Consider the following 20,523-nt stretch of genomic DNA (forward strand, 5'->3'; position numbering starts at 1 on the left):
ATGTACCATGTGCAGGCCCCAGACTTTGGCTTCCATCTCCTTCATAATGTAAGGTAGGCCACCAGAAAGTGATTTAGATCACCAACACAAATGAACACATGCTTATTCTGCTGAATTTTCACTTTCCTGACATTTCTGGACTTCAGGGGATTCCTTAGTCTCTTTTAAATGCAGTTATGCATTTAAAAAATATGTTTGGGAGATTATATAGCATTTTTCATTGTGATACACAGGCTTTTTGTTCTGTGTGTATCTGGTCTACCATAATGCTTGTAAGGAAACACATTTAATCTCCTGTGAGGTATAATTTATTATTTCCAGGTTTTCTATAGGAATATCTTAGGGTCACAGAGTTTAAGCGATTTTTCCCAACACTGTAGAGATACTAAGTGGTGATGAGGTTGAAACAGGTCTAAACCCAAAGCCAAGACACTTTCAAAAGATTAATAAAATTTGTCAAATGATACTTGGACTAACTGCAGCCTGAATTAAGCTAGAAATTGATATAAGTTCTTTAATTCAGTTAGGAAGATCCCAAATCAGAAACAAATCAAAATAAAAATTGAGATCAGGAAGTTTCCTGAGTGTAGCTCCTCATATCACTGTCCCACACATAAGTACTGCCCTATACGGCAATAGGGAAGCCCCAGGAATGCTTGCCAGGGTCAGGCCCTGCTCCTCTAAGTTAGTTGAAAACTCCCTCCCTCAGTGACTGCTCTCATACTTCTTCATTGTAGCTCTCAGAACATGATACCCGAAGTATAGTGCCTTGGTGTGCTGAGTACTTTGAACTGAAAGACATTGGAAGGGCCTCCGAAGAAAGATCTCTTTGACCTCCTCCTGCCCTCCTGTCTTTCATGCTTCTTTCTCCCCTGGAGTGAACCATGGAAACTAGAATTCCTCTTCCGCAAGACAGATCATAGAAACTAGAAGCCCGCTCCCCAAAGCAAGCCATACAACTTAGGAAGGTCACTCTCTCCCTTCTCCCTTCTCATTTGAAGACCCTTATTCCAGAGGAATCCTGCTCCATACTTGCAAAGAAGAAATGCTACACAGAGAGTGCAAGAAGAATTTGAACACACTCCCTCCTTCACCCCCAGTCTATAAGCATAAGATCATACTCTTGTCCAAACACATATCTACACAGCTGCCCTTAGGTTCTTCATGGAACCTAAGCACAAAAACAGTTTTCCCTGGATCTTTGGGTCTTCACTTCTGAAGGTTCTCATATCACATAAAACTTTGATTAAGTAAATTTGTTTCACTTTTCTCTTGTTAACTTGTCTTTTGTTATAGGAGTGTCAGCCATGACTCTTACAATGAGTGAGAAGAGGTATTACCTCCTTTACCCCTACATGCTCTTGGAGCTGATCATCACAGTTTGTAATTTTTCCACCTTCCATCCCTGCTTCTGTGTATTTTGATAAAGTTTTGCAGGTCAGTAGACTTCCCATGGCAGAATACTTCCTGCTTCTCACCAACCCTTGAGCCAATCCAAGGAAAACAAAGGAACATCATAGTGTTTTGTCATATGACAAGATTACAAAAGCAGCATCCAGTGGCAGAATGCCTGACTGCTTCTGGACACAGCCAATAGCTGACTTCAGTGCTCCCCATCCCTGCTTGCCAGTGATTAGTCTAAATTGTTATCACAAGCCCAGTCTGACCAATGAGTGTGAGTGAGGAGCCATTTTGATTGTCAGCTCCTGATTCTGCAGAAAACATGAAACTGAGCTGTACAAAGATGCTGATGAGGGACTGCAGCATGCAATTCACTTCGCCAGCAGTCACTAAGGTCTGATCTCTTTTCTAATCACACCTGGAAGATGGGATGCTGGACTCAGGGTATGCATAGAAAATGGGAGTCATTAGGAAAGCAGCTTTGCTTGCTTTAACCCAGGAATTGTATTTCCAGTATGCTGTTTCCTTTTAGACAATTGCCCTAAATCTTCTCTTGTTTAAGGAGCAGGAGGATGGGGGAGGTTATTTCTGCTCTCAGCAAGTCTTAGAACCAGGGTCTCTTTGTTTGTAAGGAAGCAGGTAGGTCCCTGGACCTGAGCTGGGATAAGATTTGTGATCAGCCAGGCAAGAGTTAAGAGTGGAAGTTGTGCTCTCTGCCCATCTTATAATATGTTAAGGGTGATCATCTGTGGTATTCTTGAGTGATATATCCCATTCCATCTAGCATTTCATGAGAATTATTGTATAAATGATGACAGGCAGAGGACACTTGACATGGGAATGCTGGACCTACTGGATGTTTATTCATTAGCTGCAGTCACTGCACATTAGCCTTTTTTAATAAAAAGTAAAAATTTAGTTGACATGTAAAAATTGTACATATTTATGGTGTACAGCATGTTTTAGTATCTGTATACATTGTGGAATGGTTAAATCAAATTATTTAGCATATGCATTACCTCAGCTACTTACCTTTCTTTTTATAGTGAGAACACAAAATCTACTCTCTCAGCAATTTTCAAGTATGCAACATATCATTATTAACTATAGTCACCATGATGTACTATGTTAGCCTCTTAATATGGTATAATGCTTTGGCAAAACTCAAAATCCCTAGCAGGTCTGGATCTTTGAGTTTGGAAATGGTCCAAGGTGCATATACTATGTCTGTGAATACCAGAGGGCAACTGTTTGTGGGTTCCTGGTGTAGGGTCTAAATTCTAAATTCAGAGAGATGAACTCCTTTAGGGCCACAGTCTTTCTGCCACTTATGAATCTACAAGCAAGTTTCCGGATGTTAAATCATCTAGGGAATCATTTCATAATTTATTTCAAATATTACATTAATTCCTAGGGGATAAGGAATTTAAAAGGAAAGTGTTCAAATTATCATCTTACACATTTATATACTTTTACCTTTCTGTTTACACCCTTGTCACTAGATATTACATTCATGAGTGAATTAAAAATGAACTGCAGATGAAAATCTTAAAAGTCCAGGGAGACTATTCCCCATGTGTTTAAGAGACCCTTGCTGTACAGGTCTGACTTTAACCTGAACAAAATGGAGCTCACCATGTCAGACGCTGGCAGTTTGAAAGGGACTGCTGTAGACCTGGATGGATCTCTGCCCTTTTGGCCAGCCTCACACTGGTGTCCCTCACACTCTGTCAGGGAGGCATTTGCTCAGGTATTCCTGGGCTCACAGCAACCCTGTCAACAGCAGCAGCTGCTAACTGGGCACGGGGCTTAGCTGGGGCTCCTAGGCTGGAAAGAGAATCATAGTTCCTACAATGTAAGGATAAGCTGGCTGCAGGGGGAGGGTGTTCATTCTGAGGGAGGGGCTCAAATGGACATGTCGAGAATTGTACAGTGTGGTTTAGCAATTACCCACTGTTCCTAGTAGGAGAAACTTTGGGAATTAATGTTACTGTCATAGTCCCATACACAAACCACACAATTACTTCTATTCTAACAGAGTTGAAATGTATGGATTTATTGTAGCATTACTATCAAGAATACACACTGATTACAGTATTGCTATCAAGAATACACATAAATGCAAGGCTGAAGCCGTAAGTGAGACAAGAGATACTCCAGGGTTAGTCAAAAGTTAATCTTTGAGGTCCAGAAGGCTGGATGAAAATGAGATGAGACTGCAAATTTTGTTGTTAGGCAGTCACCAATTATGACCCTTGGCAGGAAGGGCTGGAATGAGGGTTACATGGTAAACTGAATGAAAACTCAGAACTAATCAGCAACATGTGGGCCTGAAGCATTTATTGCTACCAGTGATTAGTTGTAAGACCTTCTGGCTACGTAACTTTAATGAACTATAATGAACATGCGAAACAATTCTTTAAAAATGTACCTTAAAGCAACATGCAAAACTTCCCTGCTTAGCAACCCCAAGCTGGGGCCCCCTGTCTTCCTATCTTCCTATCTTCCTACCCTTCACAACCACTATTGCAGGCTTCTGATGCTCTGTCTTCCTCCTCTGTCTCAATTCAGTTACTCTGAGTTAGAGACGAGCTCTCTGGGATTGGAGCTGACTGCGTCCTGGCCCATTTCCTCACTGCCATCCTCAAGCTCAGATGCTGACAGGAAAAAACTGCCTATGCCTGAAGGGGAATTCCTTAGCAGGCGGCCCAGTTCCTTCTCATAACATTTGGCTGCTTGCAGCAGATCTCCATTCTGCTTATGAATTAATCCTTGACGATACCAATAATTCGGTGCATTTTGTGGAAGCAGATTTTCAGATACATTCTGTGGTTGGTCTTTGGTCTCTTCCTTCTCAGTTGATTTTTTGCTTATGGACAAACCCTCTAAACCACGTTGGACAGCAGTGTCTTCAGACTTCCCGTTATATTTCTGAAGGTTGCAATAGTGCTGATGGGATTGTCGCTTCTCAGCATCAGGGTCCTCCTTATTGAATGGTGTCTGATAACATTCGGCCTCCAGGAACTCAGCAAGATCGGAGTACGCATCCAGAGGATTCAGTCCCTTCTCAAGAGCTTTATTCGAATAGTCCATAGCATATTGCTTTAGTGCTTCAATCTTCTCTTTATTTCCACTAGCTTCAGATTCTCCTGTATTCTGCATTTGTCTTACTTTTGCCTTGTAGCAGCACCCAATCTGGTGATAGAGGTAGCCATTGTTTGGTGTGGATTCCAATGCCCGTTGGAACAGTTCAATAGCTTTGTCTAGGTTACCTTTTCTTCTGTAAAATTTGGCTGCACTGCGGAGGACATCTGTTTGGCAAGGAGCCTTTTCCAAGGCTTCTTCAACCAACTGCTCTCCTTCAGCTTCTTTATTCATCTTCTGCAGTTTGAGGCCCAAGAGAACTTTGACATACTGGTTATCAGGACTCAGCTCAATGGCCTGCTTCAAAACATCAGTAGAGAACTGTTTCTCTGGGTTATTATCCAGATGGTACATCGCAATTGCCAGTCCAGAGGAGAATTCTGGGTTGTTAGGTTTTTCTTCCAGAGCCTTCTCAAAACACACCTTCGCCCTTTCATTTCTTCCACACTTCAGTTGTGTCCACCCTTCCTCACAGTCAAGTTCAGGATACTCAATACTGTATGGATTTGAAAATTTCTTGCAGGTTTGTTTCACCTTGTCTACATAAATCTGAGCATCTGAGAGTCGGCCCAAGTGATAGTAGACCCAGGCATAGTTTCCCCAAGTGACTAGACTTCTGATTTCTGCTTGGTCAGCATGCTCTTGCTGGATTAACTCTTCAGCTTGCCGTAAGCATTCCAGGGCTGACTCGTTTTTACCATCTAGGTGTTTTATGTAGGCCAACAAGTTGTACATTGTAGCTTTGAACTCAGTATTTAAAAATTCAATCTGGTTACACACTCTGTCTTCCAGATCCCTTGAGACACTTTCTTCCTTGAATAAGTTCCAGGTGAAATGGCATTTCAGTTGTGGAAGGATTTGCTCCAGGGAATTCTTGGTGACCTCACTGTGGAGAAAATAAACATGGTCTCTGTGATGTACACTGCCAAGCACTGCACCCTGTGATCATTAATTTTATATGTCAATTGAACTGGGCCACAGGATGCCCAGATATTTGGTCCAACATTATTTCTAGGTGTGTATGTGAGGTTGTTTCTGGAAGACGTGAACCTGTGAATTGGTTGACTGAGTAGAGCACATTGCTCTCCCCAGCGTGGGTGGGCATCTCCATTCTGTTGAGGGCATTAATAGAACAAAAAGGCAGAGGAAGGGAGAATTCTCCCTCTGTCCGACTGCTTGAATGTTGCGGGAAGTCAGGAACTCCGAACGGAGGGACCGGCTGAAGCCGCGGCAGAAGAACATAAATTGTGAAGATTTCATGGACATTTATTAGTTCCCCAAATTAATACTTTTATAATTTCTTAAATCTGTCTTTACTGTAATCTCTGAACATAAATTGTGAAGATTTCATGGACACTTATCACTTCCCCAATGAATATCCTTGTGATTTCTTATACCTGTCTTTACTTATCTCTTAATCCCTTCATCTTCTTTGTAAGCTGAGGAGGATGAATGTCGCCTCAGGACCCTATAATTGTGTCAACTGCACAAATTGTTTGTAGAGCATGTGTGTTTGAATATGAAATCTGGACATCTTTAAAAAAGAACAGGATAACAGCGATGTTCAGGCAACAAGAGAGGTAACTTTGAACTGGCCCCCCGTGAGCCGGACGGAAACAGAGCTATATTCCTCCTCTTTCATAAGCAAATAGGAGAAATATCACTGAATTCTTTTTCTCAGCAAGGAACATCCCTGAGAAAGAGAATGCGCCCTGAAGGTAGGCCTATAGATGGCCCCTTTTTAAGGCGTCCCGTCTTTTATGGTTGAAGCTGATGGGATGAAAGAAGCCCCGTTCTCCTAGAATGGGAAAATTCCTACCTAATAAATTGTGGTCAGACAGGTTACCAGCTCTCAAACTCTGTTTCCTGATAAGATGTTATCAATGACAATGCAGGCCCGAAACTTCATTAGCAATTCTGATTTCACCTCATCCAGTGGTCCTGTGATCTCGCCCTGCCTCCATTTGCTTTGTGATATTTTATTACCTTGTGAAGTATATGATCTCTGTGACCCACACCCTATTCGTGCATTCCCTCCCCTTTTGAAAATCACTAATAAAAACTTGCTGGTTTTACGGCTCGGGGAACATCACGGATCCTGCCGACATGTGATGTCTCCCCCGGACACCCAGCTTTAAATTTCTCTCTCTTGTGCTCTTTCCCTTATTTCTCAACCCAGCCGAGACACTTAGGAAATAGAAAAGAACCCATGTTAAACATTGGGAGCGGGTTCTCCCGATACTTGAGCTAGGACATTGGTCTTTTTCTGCCCTTGGACTAGAACTTTCACCATTGGCTTCCCTGGTTTTCGGGCTTTTAGGCTTGGACTGGGACTACACCATCAACTGTCCTTGGCCTCCAGCTTGCAGACAACAGATTATGGGACTTACCAGTCCCCCCATAATCAGGTGAACCAATTCCTCATAATAAATCTCTTTATATATAGATGTTCATTGACTTATGATGGGGTTACATCCTGATAAACTCATCATAAATTGAAAACATTGTAAATAAAAAGATGCATTTCCTTCTTTCCTCCCTTCTTTTTCTTGTAGAGACAGGGTCTCACTATATTGCCCAGAGTGGTCTCAAACTCCTGGTCTCAAGCAATCCTTCTGCCTTGACATCCCAAAGTGTTGGGATTACAGGTGTGAGCCACCACACCTGGCCCTAGGGGTTTTCAATTTGGCTTCACCTGGGGATTCTAACTACCCTGTATGAAGGACTACAAGTCAAAAGTCAAGTTAGCAATTATTTAAAAAATGAATACCAAGAATAAGTTATAACGATGATAATTGAACCACCCTGCTTATATCTGTTGTGCCACTAAATCATAATAAAGTCATTGAAACATGAGTTAACTTTGCAGATGGGTGAATTAGGAAGGTTAGAAGGAGAAAGGAGAGAAAGGGTGAGTCTCAGATCAATAGAATGTATCTGCAGATTTGTAGGTACATATAGGTGCCTGAAAATAATAGCTGAACACTCTAGTGATTAATAGAGAGTATACAGTGGACCTGCTGAATGACAAGTGACATTGGTTGTGTTTGCTTCAACAAAACCAGAAACCACCTTGCAAGTCTGATGACACTATCTCTCTCTCTCTCTCTCTTTTTTTTTTTTTTTTTTGGAGGGCAGAGGGCTCTGACATATCAATGCACCAGGGATCTGATTACCAAACTAAATTTTAAGCACTTATAGCTCAAGATTCTCCCTCTAAGAGGAAACATATTTCCACCTTGTCATGTATCAGCTTCAGAAGGTATCAATTGCTCAAGAAAGTGTTGGACAAGCAGAAAAGCACACTGAACATTTCTGGACTTGTGAAAGAGCTCTGAATATGGATCTCTCAGGGATATTCCATCCCCACCAACGCTTTACCAATGCCAGAGCTGGCCAGGCTGAGACATTTAATGATAACATGGAGCAATTTATTCAGGAAGATAGTCAACCACTCATATGGCTTTATGATTATAAAACCCACTGAAAACTGGAATTCAGGTCCCTTGATTCTCTTGATTTTTCCTAAGCCTTACTCCCTAAAGTTTCCAATTTGATGAGGTATTTGATACCTGCTCTCTCCTTGAAGTAAAATTTGGAGCAAAATATATTGGACTGGAAGGCCTAAGACCTTGATAAGAAGAAACATGAACCCCAGAGCCAGAGGTCAGGAGGTTTGCATTATAATACTGTTGCCCTCTTAAAACAAATACTCCAATTGCCAAGGTTTCCTCACTTAATAATTTCTCATATGCGTTTTTGAAAGTTATTCTGACCACTTCTTACATGTATAAATAAGTTAGTTAATAGTAATTAATGCAAATATTTAAAGAAATACAAGCAGGCAGGTGGGATGATGACTACAGTCACTTGGTAAAGAACAGCTAGGTGGCCAGGCGCGGTGGCTCATGCTTGTAATCCCAGCATTTTGGGAGGCTGATGGGGCGCGGGGCGGGGGGGGGTGGATCATGAGGTCAGGAGTTCGAGACCAGCCTGGCCAACATGATGAAATCCCGTCTCTACTAAAAATACAAAAATTAACCGGGCGTGGTGGCGGGCGCCTGTAATCCCAGTTACTCAGGAAGCTGAGGCAGGAAAATTGCTTGAAACCGGAAGGTGGAGGTTGCAGTGAGCCGAGATCAGGCCACTGCACTCCAGCCTGGGTGAAAGAGCAAAACTCCGTCTCAAAAAAAAAAAAAAAAAAAAGAATAGCTAGGTTCAGATGAAACGTGGGGAGTAAAATGCCAGTCCTACCTGCATGGTCTGCATCTAGTAGAAGACCTTAGGGAGATAGGATTCCCTTGGGTGCAGAAAGAGATTTCCCATGACCTCGGATTGCAGAAATGAAATTTCGCTTACTAAAGTAGTTAAAGTTAGAGCTGCTAGTCCTCAGGAAATCCCCAGAATCAACATAGTTACAGTCTCTCACCTAACCCAGATCGTGATCGCCTGTCTTGCTCACAGACTCCAGGGTAGATACCACACCTCCTTCCCAGTCAAAGCCATTACTAGAGTAGAATCTTGAAATTTTCAGAAAGTGGCCATCTTGAAGTGGTAAGAGTGGGGATTTCCTCACTCTTGTCTGCACATGTGCAGCTTGTCCCGCACATATACTGGTTATGCTCCACCTGACTACGTGAAGGAACCCCGGCAGACCTATGCTCAGTTGGTTGGTCAGAACAGGCCCAATCCAAGGAGTCCTTCACTTTAGAAAGCAAGTGAAGGAACTCTCCAGAGCTGGGCTTCTCAGATTTAATGTACTTATGGATGCAAACACCTGTGATCTATTTAAAATGCAGATCTGGATTCAGATAAGCTGGGATGTTGCCTTTCTTAGAACTTCCCGGGGGGATCTCAGATTCAGACCACATTGTGAGCAGCAAGGCTCTGGGAAGACTTCCCTTTTTGGCAGTGATTTCCAATCGCCAGTTTCCCATACTTAAAATACCCCTTAAACAGGCAAGCTTTGCTTCATTTTTATTTTATTTTTGTTTTTTCGTAGGTCTCACTTTGTTGCCAAGACTGGTCTCGAGCTCCTGGTCTCAAACAATCCTCCTGCCTCAGCCTCCCAAAGTGCCGGGATTACAGGCTTAGCCACTGTGCCCAGGCACAAGCTTTGCTTCATATCAAACTTCTTCCCACCCCTCCCCACTCCTGCCTCTTGGGGTTTCCTCCTTCATATTTACACACATACAATGCAGGAAGCCTTGTATGCATTTAAGGAAGAGAGGATTTGGAGATGGACATTTCTTCTATAAGCCATTCAGTGTGCCTATGAAGTACTTGTGGTCCTCTTTAAATATGTGTTTGTTTCTGGACCTTATTTCTGTTTTAGTCAATCAGGATTTCAGAATGCAGTACCTAGAAATTTGCATTCTATCATGACTCAGGTTGATATGATTCACGCCACTCGCAGACCACAGTTTGAGAGACTGCAAGCAACACTTTCTCCCTGTTCGTTGATCACACGGGAGGTTTAGCAGGTCACTAGACCTCCTAGAGGACAACTCAGGTAGACATATCCCTCAATTATGAAAAAGTGCATTTCAAGGTAAAAGTGACCTCAACATAAATTGGAATTTTGCAGTGCTGAATTAATCATTGGCACATTTGCTGAGAAGCAAGCACAGTTTTAAAATAACCACAATCACAACAAAACCCACAAACCTCTGACTTAGGCTTTCTAAGTATAAGAAACAAAAGATGAACCTGGACCTCCAGTAACTTCCTTCCAGGCCCCAGCTTTCACTGACCCGATTTTGCCTGAAAGGGTATGAGCATGAGCTCTCTAGGATCTCTCAATATGCCTCGTCCCTTCCCAGCTCCCAGCTCCCATTTCCCTGAGTCCTTTGGCTGCCTGACTCTATACATCACAAAAAGCTACAGAAATAAAAATGCACAAATGGGTAAGGCAGATTTATGCTTGAATTAGATAAATGCATATTTCATCCCTAAGCAAACACTGAAATAGCATAAGTCAGGAAGTTGTACGTAAGAAATTCTGTTTCCTATCAGAGAAGCAGGGACTATTTACCTCATGATGGCTGTTTCCCTGCAGTTCTGAAAAGCTGGAGTCCCAGTTGATTTTATTTTTAGCTTATTGATTCCAAGCAAATGCTGAAGAGGTTTCTAAACAGGCTGCTGTTAGGTCAGTGCTTTTATGAAAGGCAAAAGGAAAGTGAAACTGATGTAACCCTATCAAGATCCCTCTTGAAGGGAAACTGAAACAGAATCTGTGAAAACTGAGTGGACTCATGCCAGGAATAGGTTCCAGACAGATTTGGAAAACTGTGGTTTGAAAGTTGTAAAAATGCACTGTAAAAAGAAAATAAAATTTTAAAAGCTTCCAAATGTATTATGTGGCAAAGTTAAGCCCTGAAAACTGACTCACGTAATGTGACTGTTTTTTTTCCTCAGGTGCATGACTATTGCTCCCTGACCTGTGTGGTGAGAGGTTACACATTAACCAGACTCACTAGTCTCACTGCAACTTCTCCCTCTTGGGTTTGCCTCAGCCTCCTGAGTAGCTGGGATTACAGGTGTGCACCACCATGCCTGGAGAATTTTTGTATTTTTAGTAGAGGCGGGGTTTCACCATGTTGGTCAGGCTGGTCTTGAACTCCTGACCTCATGACCTGCCTGCCTCAGGCTCCCAAAGTGCTGGGATTATAGCTGTGCGCCACCGTGCCCGGCCTCAGACAACCTAGTCTTTATTAAAACCTAGACCTCATGTTATGGAAATAGAGACCCTTCTGATTGTTACTTTTTTTTTTTTTTTGAGACAGGATCTCACTCTGTCATCCAGGCTGGAGTGCAGTAGTACGATCTCAGCTTACTGCAACCTCTGCCTCCTAGGCTCAAGTGATCCTCCCACCTCAGCCTCTCCAGTCGATGAGACTATAGGCACATGCCACCACGCCTGGTTGATTTTTGTATTTTTAGTAGAAATGGGGTCTCACTATGTTGCCCAGGCTAGTCTCCAACTCCTGAGCTCAAGCCTCTGCCCTCCTCTTCCTCCCAAAGCGTTGGACTTATGGGTGTGAGCCACTGTGGCCAGCCATGTTACCTCTTTACAAAAGAATATTAAGCAATTCCCTTGGACTGTAATCAATAGTAGCCAATCAAATTGTATATCTGTATGTTTCCTCTGTATGGAAAATGTTGGCCAGGCACAGTGGCTGACGCCTGTAATCCCAGCACTTTGGGAGGCCAAGGTGGGTGCATCACTTAAGGTTAGGAGTTCAAGACCAACCTTACCAACATGGCAAAACCCCATCTCTACAGAAATACAAAAAAATTAACCAGGCGTAGTGGCGTGCTCCTATAGTCCCAGCTACTTGGGAGGCTGGGTGGAAGAATCCCTTGAACCCAGGAGTCTGAGGCTGTAGTGAGCCATGACTGGGCCACTGCACTCCAGCCTGGGTGACAGAGTGAGACTCTGTCTCAAAAACAACAACAACAACAGAAGCTATCATTCTGTTCAACACCTCTGTTTGCCTATGTAAACAGTCCTCATTTTTCTCTACACTGGAAATGCTGTTCACCATTCTTGGGTGTAGCTCTACTCCTGGGATTGCCGCCCTCAATTTTTTGCTGGAATAAACTCTTTTAACTGGATCCTGAGCCTTCTGATTATTGTATGTTGACAGTACTGATTATACGGTCTTACTCCCAGAGATTCTGGTGCAGTGAATCTGATGTGAGCTTAGAAAGCTGTGTTTTCACAAGTGCCTTGGAAATTCAGTGGCAGGAGTTCCTGTACCACATTCTGAGAAGTGCTGTCATAGACATATTTTTAAAAACAGTTTTCCCCTTTATTTGTGGAGCTAATGTGGTGAATTAAGAAGCATTATCAGACAAGCTTGAGTGAAGGGAAGAAAACCACAGGACACCTGGTTTTCAGTGATCTCTTTGCTTAGTTCTGGGATATTTCTTGAGTCACATCACTGAACCTCATTTCCTTATCCTTAAAACGCCCTGGGATGAATTTCCTTTTTCCCTCCATCCAATTGATAGAAAATTATGCCCTGGGGAGAACCACTTTCACCCTTCTCCGAGATCTGGGTTCAGCTCTTATGGCTTTGGCCACTCTAAGGGGTGGGTAACCATCAAAGACTGGCCCAGTCTCTCCAGATAGGAAGCCCATCCCTGGCCCCCTCTTTAAAGTGAGCTTAGTTGAAAGCATTAAGATCTTTCACCATTTGGCCATTGGGCATAGAGTCAGATGATCAGCATTAGAGTTTGGCGCCTCCATTAATGACTCTGCTCTGACACCTGCTCTCTACCTGATGTCTTGGACAAGTAATTTGCCCTTCTAAGCCCCATTTTGGTCATCTAGAAAATGAGGCTAATAATGGAAATAATAGCTCTTACTTCCTAGGGCTGTTGGAAGGGTGATATGAAGTCATGCATAAAAAGCGTTTAACACAGTGCCCACTAACTACAGATCACAAAGAAATGTTACCACCATGATTGCTGGTATTAATATATGTGTTATAATTTTAAGTGAATTTGTGAGTGCGTAAAGGGGGCAACAGATTTCCTCAGTGGATGGGGCAGAGGAGGATGCCCATCAGCTGGCACGTGCCAGCGAGTTCTCCAGGTGATTTTCCCATTTGGAAATTTTTAGCACTGCTGGAGAGGAGCAGCCCAACCTCTTCCTGTTCCTACAACCTCTGGAAATAGGAGCACCTTGATGTGAACCTGAGTCCAGCATAGTTCAGAGAGCCCCCCTCAGACCTCCTCAGGTCAGTGGCTATAGACACACCTAAAGATAGGACCCTGTAAAACATTCCCTACAAGCTGATTACTAAGATGCTGGGTAGTGCCTGGCTTCTGGGCAACCCCACTCACACAGACACAATTAACATCACTCTTGACCAGGAACTTATTCTATATAAAAGGGTTAGCCTGAGGTATTTGGCAGTGAATTCCTCTTACCCATCTCATCCCCAAACGTGACATTGCAGAGCATCTTCAAGTCCTTGGGGCAGAGGGTAGGGAATCCAGTTTTCCTTTTCTGCCCCCCTGAATGGTTGATGGGGTCTTCCCTCCCTGGCAATCACTGCCTCACTCCTTCCCTGGAGATGCTTGGTGGGAAAGACATCCTTTTCTCTTAGTTTTCCCTGATGTGCTATCCCCTGAAGAACTCTAGGAGGTCAACATATATATTTAAAAATCAAGTTTACTGAGATTATACTTTATATACAATAAGATGCACCCATTTTCAGTGTATAGTCTGATGAGTTTTGATAAATGTTTATGCTTATGTAGCCACCACCACTACGTCCCTATAGACTATTCCTATGATTCCAAAAGATTCTTTTGGGAGCCTTCCTACTCAGTCCCCACCATCTCCAGGCAACCACTGATCTGCTTTCCATCATTAGAGATTAGAACAGTTTTAGATAAGAGATTAGGTCACTACACTTTTGAGGAGAAATTCTTTTCTGCTGCTGACCAGCATTCACTACATCAATAAAAATAAGTGCTAAACTTTGGGTTTGTTTTTACATAAGAAATGACAAAAACACTCATTTGTAAGAATTGTTTCTTGCACTTCCCACCTTAAAGTAATGCAACGTTTCAGGGCAAAATTGCCCTCTTCATGAATGGGTTTGCGGTATTGATTATATCTTTCACAATATCTGTTGAAAATAAATTCCTCCTTTTAAAGTTACAAGAAAAAAGGCCTGTGACTTAATCTTTTCAAGCAAAATGACAATAACAAAAAAGCCCCCAAAGAGTAATTCCCTTAGGTCTACCCTTGAATCAGCAAAGTTTGTGGCTGAGTGCAAAACACTGCTCCTGCCAAGCCTTCCTCTCATCACAGGAAATAGCTGCACACAGGGAGGAAACATGAGCTGATGCATTCCCCACTCTGCCTCCCCCGTATATAGTTCCATAGGGAACAGTTCCAGAAACTTAAGGAGCCTGTGTATACACCAAAAAAAGCCACAGGGAAAAAACCCTCAAACATCTTATAAATGCTCAGACTGATAAAGACATATTGAATCTATAAACATCAGGACAATTCAGGAACGTGCCTGCACAGTAAGAAGCTCAACTTACAATTTGCACTCAAAAACAAGCATGATTCTGCATTCTTATTTCACTGACCTCATGACTGCTCTCTGCGTCTCTGCTGTTCCAAAAAGCTGGTAACCAGGCTGATTTGTTCTTCAGAAGTCTTCCTGTCTGCCTCAAGTAAACACTGAAGGAACTACATAAAGGGGTGGGAGAGTAGGGCACGCATCAGCTGATGTTTTGAGTAACTGCTTTTAGGGGAAGGAAAAGGAAACTGGAAAGTGAAACTACTTTAAAATCGTTAGGAGGAGGAAAATGAAACCTAACAGCTTGAGACCTGCAATGGTTGAGCCAGAGTACGTTGTTCAAAACCGTTACTAAAATTTGTTTGAGAGAATGTGGAAGCATTCCTAATGTAAACCAAAAAATTAAATTCTAAGGCCATGCTCACCAACCACGTGACTGGACCCCTGCTTTTGGCCAACGGCATTCCAAAGTTAACCTGAAAACTGATGGGAAGGGGAAGCTAGATATGCCTCATTACACCATTTTTCCTTTTAGAATTACTAATAGAACACACTCTTTTTTTTTTTTTTTTTGAGACAGGGTCTTACTTTGTTGCCCAGGCTGGAATGCAGTGGCATGATTTCAGTTTACTGCAACCTCTGCCTTCTGGGTTCAAGTGATTATTTTGCCTCAGCCTCCCGAGTAGTTGGGATTAGAGGTGCCCACCACCACGCCCAGCTAATTTTTGTATTTTTAGTAGAGATGGTGTTTCACCATGTTGGTCAGGCTGGTCTTGAACTCCTGACCTCAGGTGATCCGCCCACCTCGGCCTCCAAAATTGCTGGGATTACAGGCGTGAGCCACTGCACCCAGCCAGAACACACTCTTTTCAAGTGTTATAAGAAACATTTACAACCTATTCTCTCTGAAGTCTGCTACCTGCAGGCTTCATCTGCATAATAAAACCTTGGTCTCCACAACCCAGACATTCCATTGTCTATTGAATTTCTACTGAATGTCTCCAGACATTCCTTTCTATTGATAATAACTCTTTCAACCAATCATCAATCAGAAAATCTTCAAATCTGCCTATGACTTGGAAGCTGCCCTGCTTCCCTGTTTCCAATCCTCCCACCTTTCTGGACCTAGCCAATGTACACCTTACATGTATTGATTCATGCCTTATGTCTCCCTAAAATGTATAAAAACCAAGTTGTAGCCTGGCACTTGTTCTCAGGATCTCCTGAGGGCTGTGTCACAGGCCACAGGTCACTCATATTTGGCTTAGAATAAATCTCTTCAAATGTTTCACAGAGTTTGACTTTTTTCATCGACATTAGGTATCTGACCATCAGTCTAGGGTGGGGCCCAGGAAACTGCATTTTTTAAGCCAATTCTTATTTTAAAAAATTTTTGTGGCCACATAGAAGGTATATATACTTATGGAGTACATGAAATAGTTGATACAGCATACAATGAGTAATAATCACATCAGGGTAAATGACCTCAAGCATTTATTCTTTGTATTACAAACAGTCCAATTATACTCTTTTAGTTATTTTGAAATGTGCAATAAATTATTGTTGACTATAGTCATCCTCTTGTTCTAACAAACACTAGATCTTATTAATTCTATCTAGGCATATTTTTGTACCCATTAAGCATCCCCACTTCCCCCACTACTAGTCTTCCCAGCCTGTAGTTGATTTGTTTTTCTAAGACCACCAGAGTGAGCACTAAAGAATCAGCGAGTAGGCAAGGCTAGGAGCAAAACTGCAAATTTATTTTTGGTCACCTAGCTTCAGGGAAGAAGGTGTGGAGGGTGAGGTCTGTCGGCCTCCGGCAAAGGAGGCCGAGAGAGTCGCCCAGTGGAGCTCTTGGGCGGAGTTCCTGATGCAGTCCCGACAGGAGGGGGGCTGAGGAAGTCCTGGAGGCGTGCTCACTGGGAGCAGCTTTTCTGGGAGTGGGAGGGCAATAGGCAGGGCACGGGCGTGTTGGGGGGGCGTTCCGTAGGTGCAACCAGGTAAATCTTGGTCTCTTTGGATTGACGTCACCTGGTGCATGCCCGGTTGATCTGCACCTTCCCGGGCGCCAGCTACATTTTCACGCTCACGGGAAAAGTTGGTGATGAAGAACCCCGAAGTGCGCCATCTTGCCTCCGTTTGTCCAAAGAGTAGTAATCATCATTCTAATCTCTATCTCCATGTGTTCAATTGTCTTAATATTTTTAGCTTCCACAAACAAGTGAGAATATGTAAAATTTGTCTTTCTGCACCTGGCTTAATTCACTTATAATGACCTCCAGTTCTATCCATGTTGTTGCAAATGACAGGATCTCATTCTTTTTGTGGCTGAAGAGTACTCCATTGTGTAAATGTACCACATTTTCTTTATCCATTCTTCTGCTGATGGACACTCAGGTTGCTTCCAAATCTTGGCTATTGTGAATAGTGCTGCAATAAACATGGGAGTGCAGGTATCTCTTTGATGTACTGATTTCCTTTCTTTTTGATATATTCCTGGCAGTGGGATTACTAGATCATATGGTAGTTCTATTTTTAGTTTTTTGAGGAACCTCCAAACTGTTATCCATAGTAGTTATAATAGTTTACATTCACACCAACAGTGCACAAGTGTTCCCTTTTCTCCACATCCTTGCCAGCATTTGTTATTGCCTGTCTTTTGGATATAAGCAATTTTAACAAGGGTAAGATCATATCTCATTGCAGGTTTTTTTTTTTTAACTTTTATTTTATGTTCAGGTGTACATGTACAGGTTTGTTATTTAGGTAAATTGCATGTCATGAGGGTTTAGTGTACAGATTATTTAGTCACCCAGGTAATAGGCATAGTATACGATAGGTAGTTTTTCAGTCCTCTCCCTTCTCCCACGCTTCACCCTCAAGTAGGCCCCAGTGTCTTTTCCCCTCTTTGTGTCCGTAATATTCAGTTCCCACTTATGAGTGAGAACATGCGGTATTTCGTTTTCTCTTCCTGCGTTAGTTTACTTAGGATAATGACCTCCAGTTCCATTCATGTTACTGAAAAGGACGTGATCTTATTCTTTATTTTTTTTGTGGTTGCATAGTATTCCATGGTGTATATGTACCACATTTTCCTTATCCTGTCTTCTGTTGATGGGCATTTAGGTTGAGTCCATGTCTTTGCTATTGTGAATAGTGCTGTGACGGTTGTGCATGTGTCTTTATGGCAGAATGATTTATATTCCTTTGGGTATGTACCCAGTAATGGGATTGCTGGGTTGAATGGTACTTCTGTTTTAAGTTATTTGAGAAATTGCCACATTGTTTTCCATAATGGCTGAACTAATTTACATTCTCACCAGCAGTTTTTAAGGGTTCCCTTTTCTCTGTAACCTCACCAGTATCTGTCATTTTTGTTGACTTCTTAACAATAGTCATTCTGACTGGTATGACATGATATCTCATTGTGGTTTTGATTTTCATTCTTCTAATGATTAGTGATATTGAGTATTTTTTCATATTCTTTTTTTTAAGGTATCTGAAGGAAGAAATTTCTTTTCTTTTTTTTATTATTACACTTTAATTTCTTGGGTACATGTGCATGATGTGCAAGTTTGTTACATAGGCATATACGTGCTGTGTTGGTTTGTATGTTTATTGCGGCACTATTCACAATAGCAAAGACTTGGAAGCAACCCAATAGACTGGATAAAAGAAAACGTGGCACATATACACCATGGAATACGAATACAATGCAGCCATAAAAAAGGATGAGTTGTGTCCTTTGCAGGGACATGGATGAAGCTGGAAACCATCATTCTCAGCAAAATATCACAAGGACAGAAAACCAAACACCACATATTTTTTCATATTCTTGTTGGCTGCATGCATGTCTTCTTTTAAAAAGTGTCTGTTCATGTCCTTTGCCCACTTTTAAATGGAGTTTTTTGCTTGTTAATTTGCTTAAGTTTCTTATAGATTCTCAATATTAGACCTTTGGTTATGTATAGTTTGCAGATATTTTCTCCCATTCTGTCAGTTGCCTGTTTACTCTGTTGATAGTTTCTTTTGCTATGCAGAAGCTCTTTAGTTTAATTAGGTCCATTTGTTAATTTTTGGTTTTGTTGCAATTGCTTTTTGTGTCTTCATCATGAAATCTTTGCCAGGTTCTATGTCAAGAATCATATTGCCTAGGTTATCTTCCAGGGTTTTAATAGTTTTAGGTTTTACATTTAATCCATCTTGAGTTGATTTCCATATATGATGTAAGGAAGGGGTCCAGTTTCAATCTTCTGTTTATGGCTAGCCAGTTATCCCAGCACCCTTTATTGAATAGGGAGTCATTTTCCCATTGCTTGTTTTTGTCACCTTTGTTGAAGATCAGATGGTTGTAGGTGTGTGCCCTTATGTCTGGGCTCTCTATTCTGTTCCATTGGTCTATGTATCTGTTTTTGTACCAATACCATGCTATTTTTGTTACTATAGCCTTGTAGTATAGTTCAAAGTCAGGTAACATGATGCCTCCAGCTTTGTTCTTTTTGCTTAGGATTGCTTTGGGTATTTGAGCACTTTTTGTTCTTTAAGAATTTTAAAATAGGTTTTTCTAATTCTATGAAGACTGAAATTGGTAGCTTGTTAGGAATAGCATTGAATTTGTAAATTGCTTTGGGTAGTATGGCCATTTTAGCAATATTGATTCTTCCTATCCATGAGCATTTCCATTAAATGTGTGTCATCTCTGATTTAAGTATGTTTTGTAATTCTCATTGTAGAGATCTTTCACCTCCTGGGTTAGCTGTATTTCTAGGTATTTTATTCTTTTTGTGGCTATTGTGAATGGATTGCCTTCCTGATTTGGCTTTTGGTTTGGATTTTGTTAGTGTATAGGAATGCTACTCATTTTTGTATGTTGATTTGGTATCCTGGAACTTTGCTGAAGCTGTTTATTAGACCTAGGAGCTTTTCAGTAGAGACATCGGGGCTTTCTAGGTATGCAATCATATTGTCTGCAAAGAATGTAGCAGCAAGTGTTTCCTGCCTGGCTACCAGTGGCAGGGGTGGATGCAGTCATCTGTCTTGCCCTCCAGGTACTTCCTGGGAGAACAGGAGGCTATGGCCACTGGCTGAGTTCAGACAGAGAAGTAGGACCACTAAGCTGGAAGCTGGTACCAAGTCCCATCCAGAGAGGGGTTGAGGTGGGGCAATCTTACTGCTGCTGGGCACTGTGACTGCAGCCTCTATTGGGCTACGGTGCTGGTGCTGGTCTTCTTAGGGGCACAAGGCTTGCAGAAGTCTCCTTGGACTAGAGAGTTGCCCTGCAAAATGTCTGGGTGGCTCTCTGCCTCAGTCTAGAAGCACGGTGGTGGGGTAGAGGGGTGGGCAGGGGTTTCAGGGGAATTCTCCCATTTCCAGTCTTGGACAGGTCCCTCTCTAGAGTGTGAATCCCCTAGGGGGTTCTCACTCACTCACCCTTTCCAGTGTTGGAGAAGTTCTCCTGGCTCCATACTGAGCCCAGATAGGCTGGTATCTAGCTTCACCCATTTCTGCTCTGTGCGATCCCCTTACGCCTTGAAGGATCCAAATCCCCGACATGATTTCTCAGATGATTGGCCTGAAGGGTCAATGCTCACTAGCCCTGTTGTTTCCTTTCCATGATAGCCTGGCACAGGAGTTGCTTCTGGTCCACCATCTTAACCCCAAGCTTGAAACTGCATTTTTTTTTTTTGTTATATTATACTTTAAGTTCTAGGGTACATGTGCACAACATGCAGGTTTGTTACATATGTATACATGTGCCGTCTTGGTGTACTGCATCCATTAACTCGTCATTTACATTACGTGTATCTCCTAATGCTACCCCTCCTTCCTCCCCCGACCCCACAACAGGCTCCGGTGTGTGATGTTCTCCATCCTGTGTCCAAGTGTTCTCATTGTTCAATTCCCACCTATGAGTGAGAACATG

General features: G+C 42.3%; 2 protein-coding genes across 4 annotated transcripts in view; one reads left to right on the forward strand and one right to left on the reverse strand.

Annotated features, from left to right (window-relative positions):
• Window positions 1–1,716: 1,716 nt before the first annotated feature.
• Window positions 1,717–20,523, forward strand: part of LIPA (lipase A, lysosomal acid, cholesterol esterase) — a 131,484-nt gene continuing 112,677 nt past the window's right edge. Inside the window, exon 1 of the mRNA XM_011947867.1 lies at window positions 1,717–1,914. Coding sequence (XP_011803257.1) covers window positions 1,859–1,914 — 56 coding nt within the window. The 5' untranslated portion in view covers window positions 1,717–1,858. The remainder of the gene's footprint in view (window positions 1,915–20,523) is intronic.
• On the reverse strand, window positions 3,811–15,070 carry IFIT3 (interferon-induced protein with tetratricopeptide repeats 3). Of its 3 annotated transcripts, XM_011947873.1 has the most exons (3): window positions 15,023–15,070; window positions 14,665–14,767; window positions 3,811–5,431 (listed from the first exon to the last, which is right to left on the reverse strand). In XM_011947873.1, the coding sequence occupies exons 2-3, from the start codon at window positions 14,667–14,669 to the stop codon at window positions 3,973–3,975; spliced, it is 1,464 nt and encodes a 487-aa protein (XP_011803263.1). In that variant the 5' UTR covers window positions 14,670–14,767; window positions 15,023–15,070; the 3' UTR covers window positions 3,811–3,972. The 3 variants fall into 3 exon arrangements, with proteins under 3 accessions (XP_011803263.1, XP_011803262.1, XP_011803264.1); XM_011947872.1 differs by lacking the exon at window positions 15,023–15,070 and having other exon boundaries at window positions 14,665–14,914; XM_011947874.1 differs by lacking the exons at window positions 14,665–14,767; window positions 15,023–15,070 and adding an exon at window positions 10,580–10,728.

Source organism: Colobus angolensis, unplaced genomic scaffold (genome assembly GCF_000951035.1).
Source record: "Colobus angolensis palliatus isolate OR3802 unplaced genomic scaffold, Cang.pa_1.0 Scaffold270, whole genome shotgun sequence".
In the NCBI taxonomy this organism is placed as follows: domain Eukaryota; kingdom Metazoa; phylum Chordata; class Mammalia; order Primates; family Cercopithecidae; genus Colobus; species Colobus angolensis.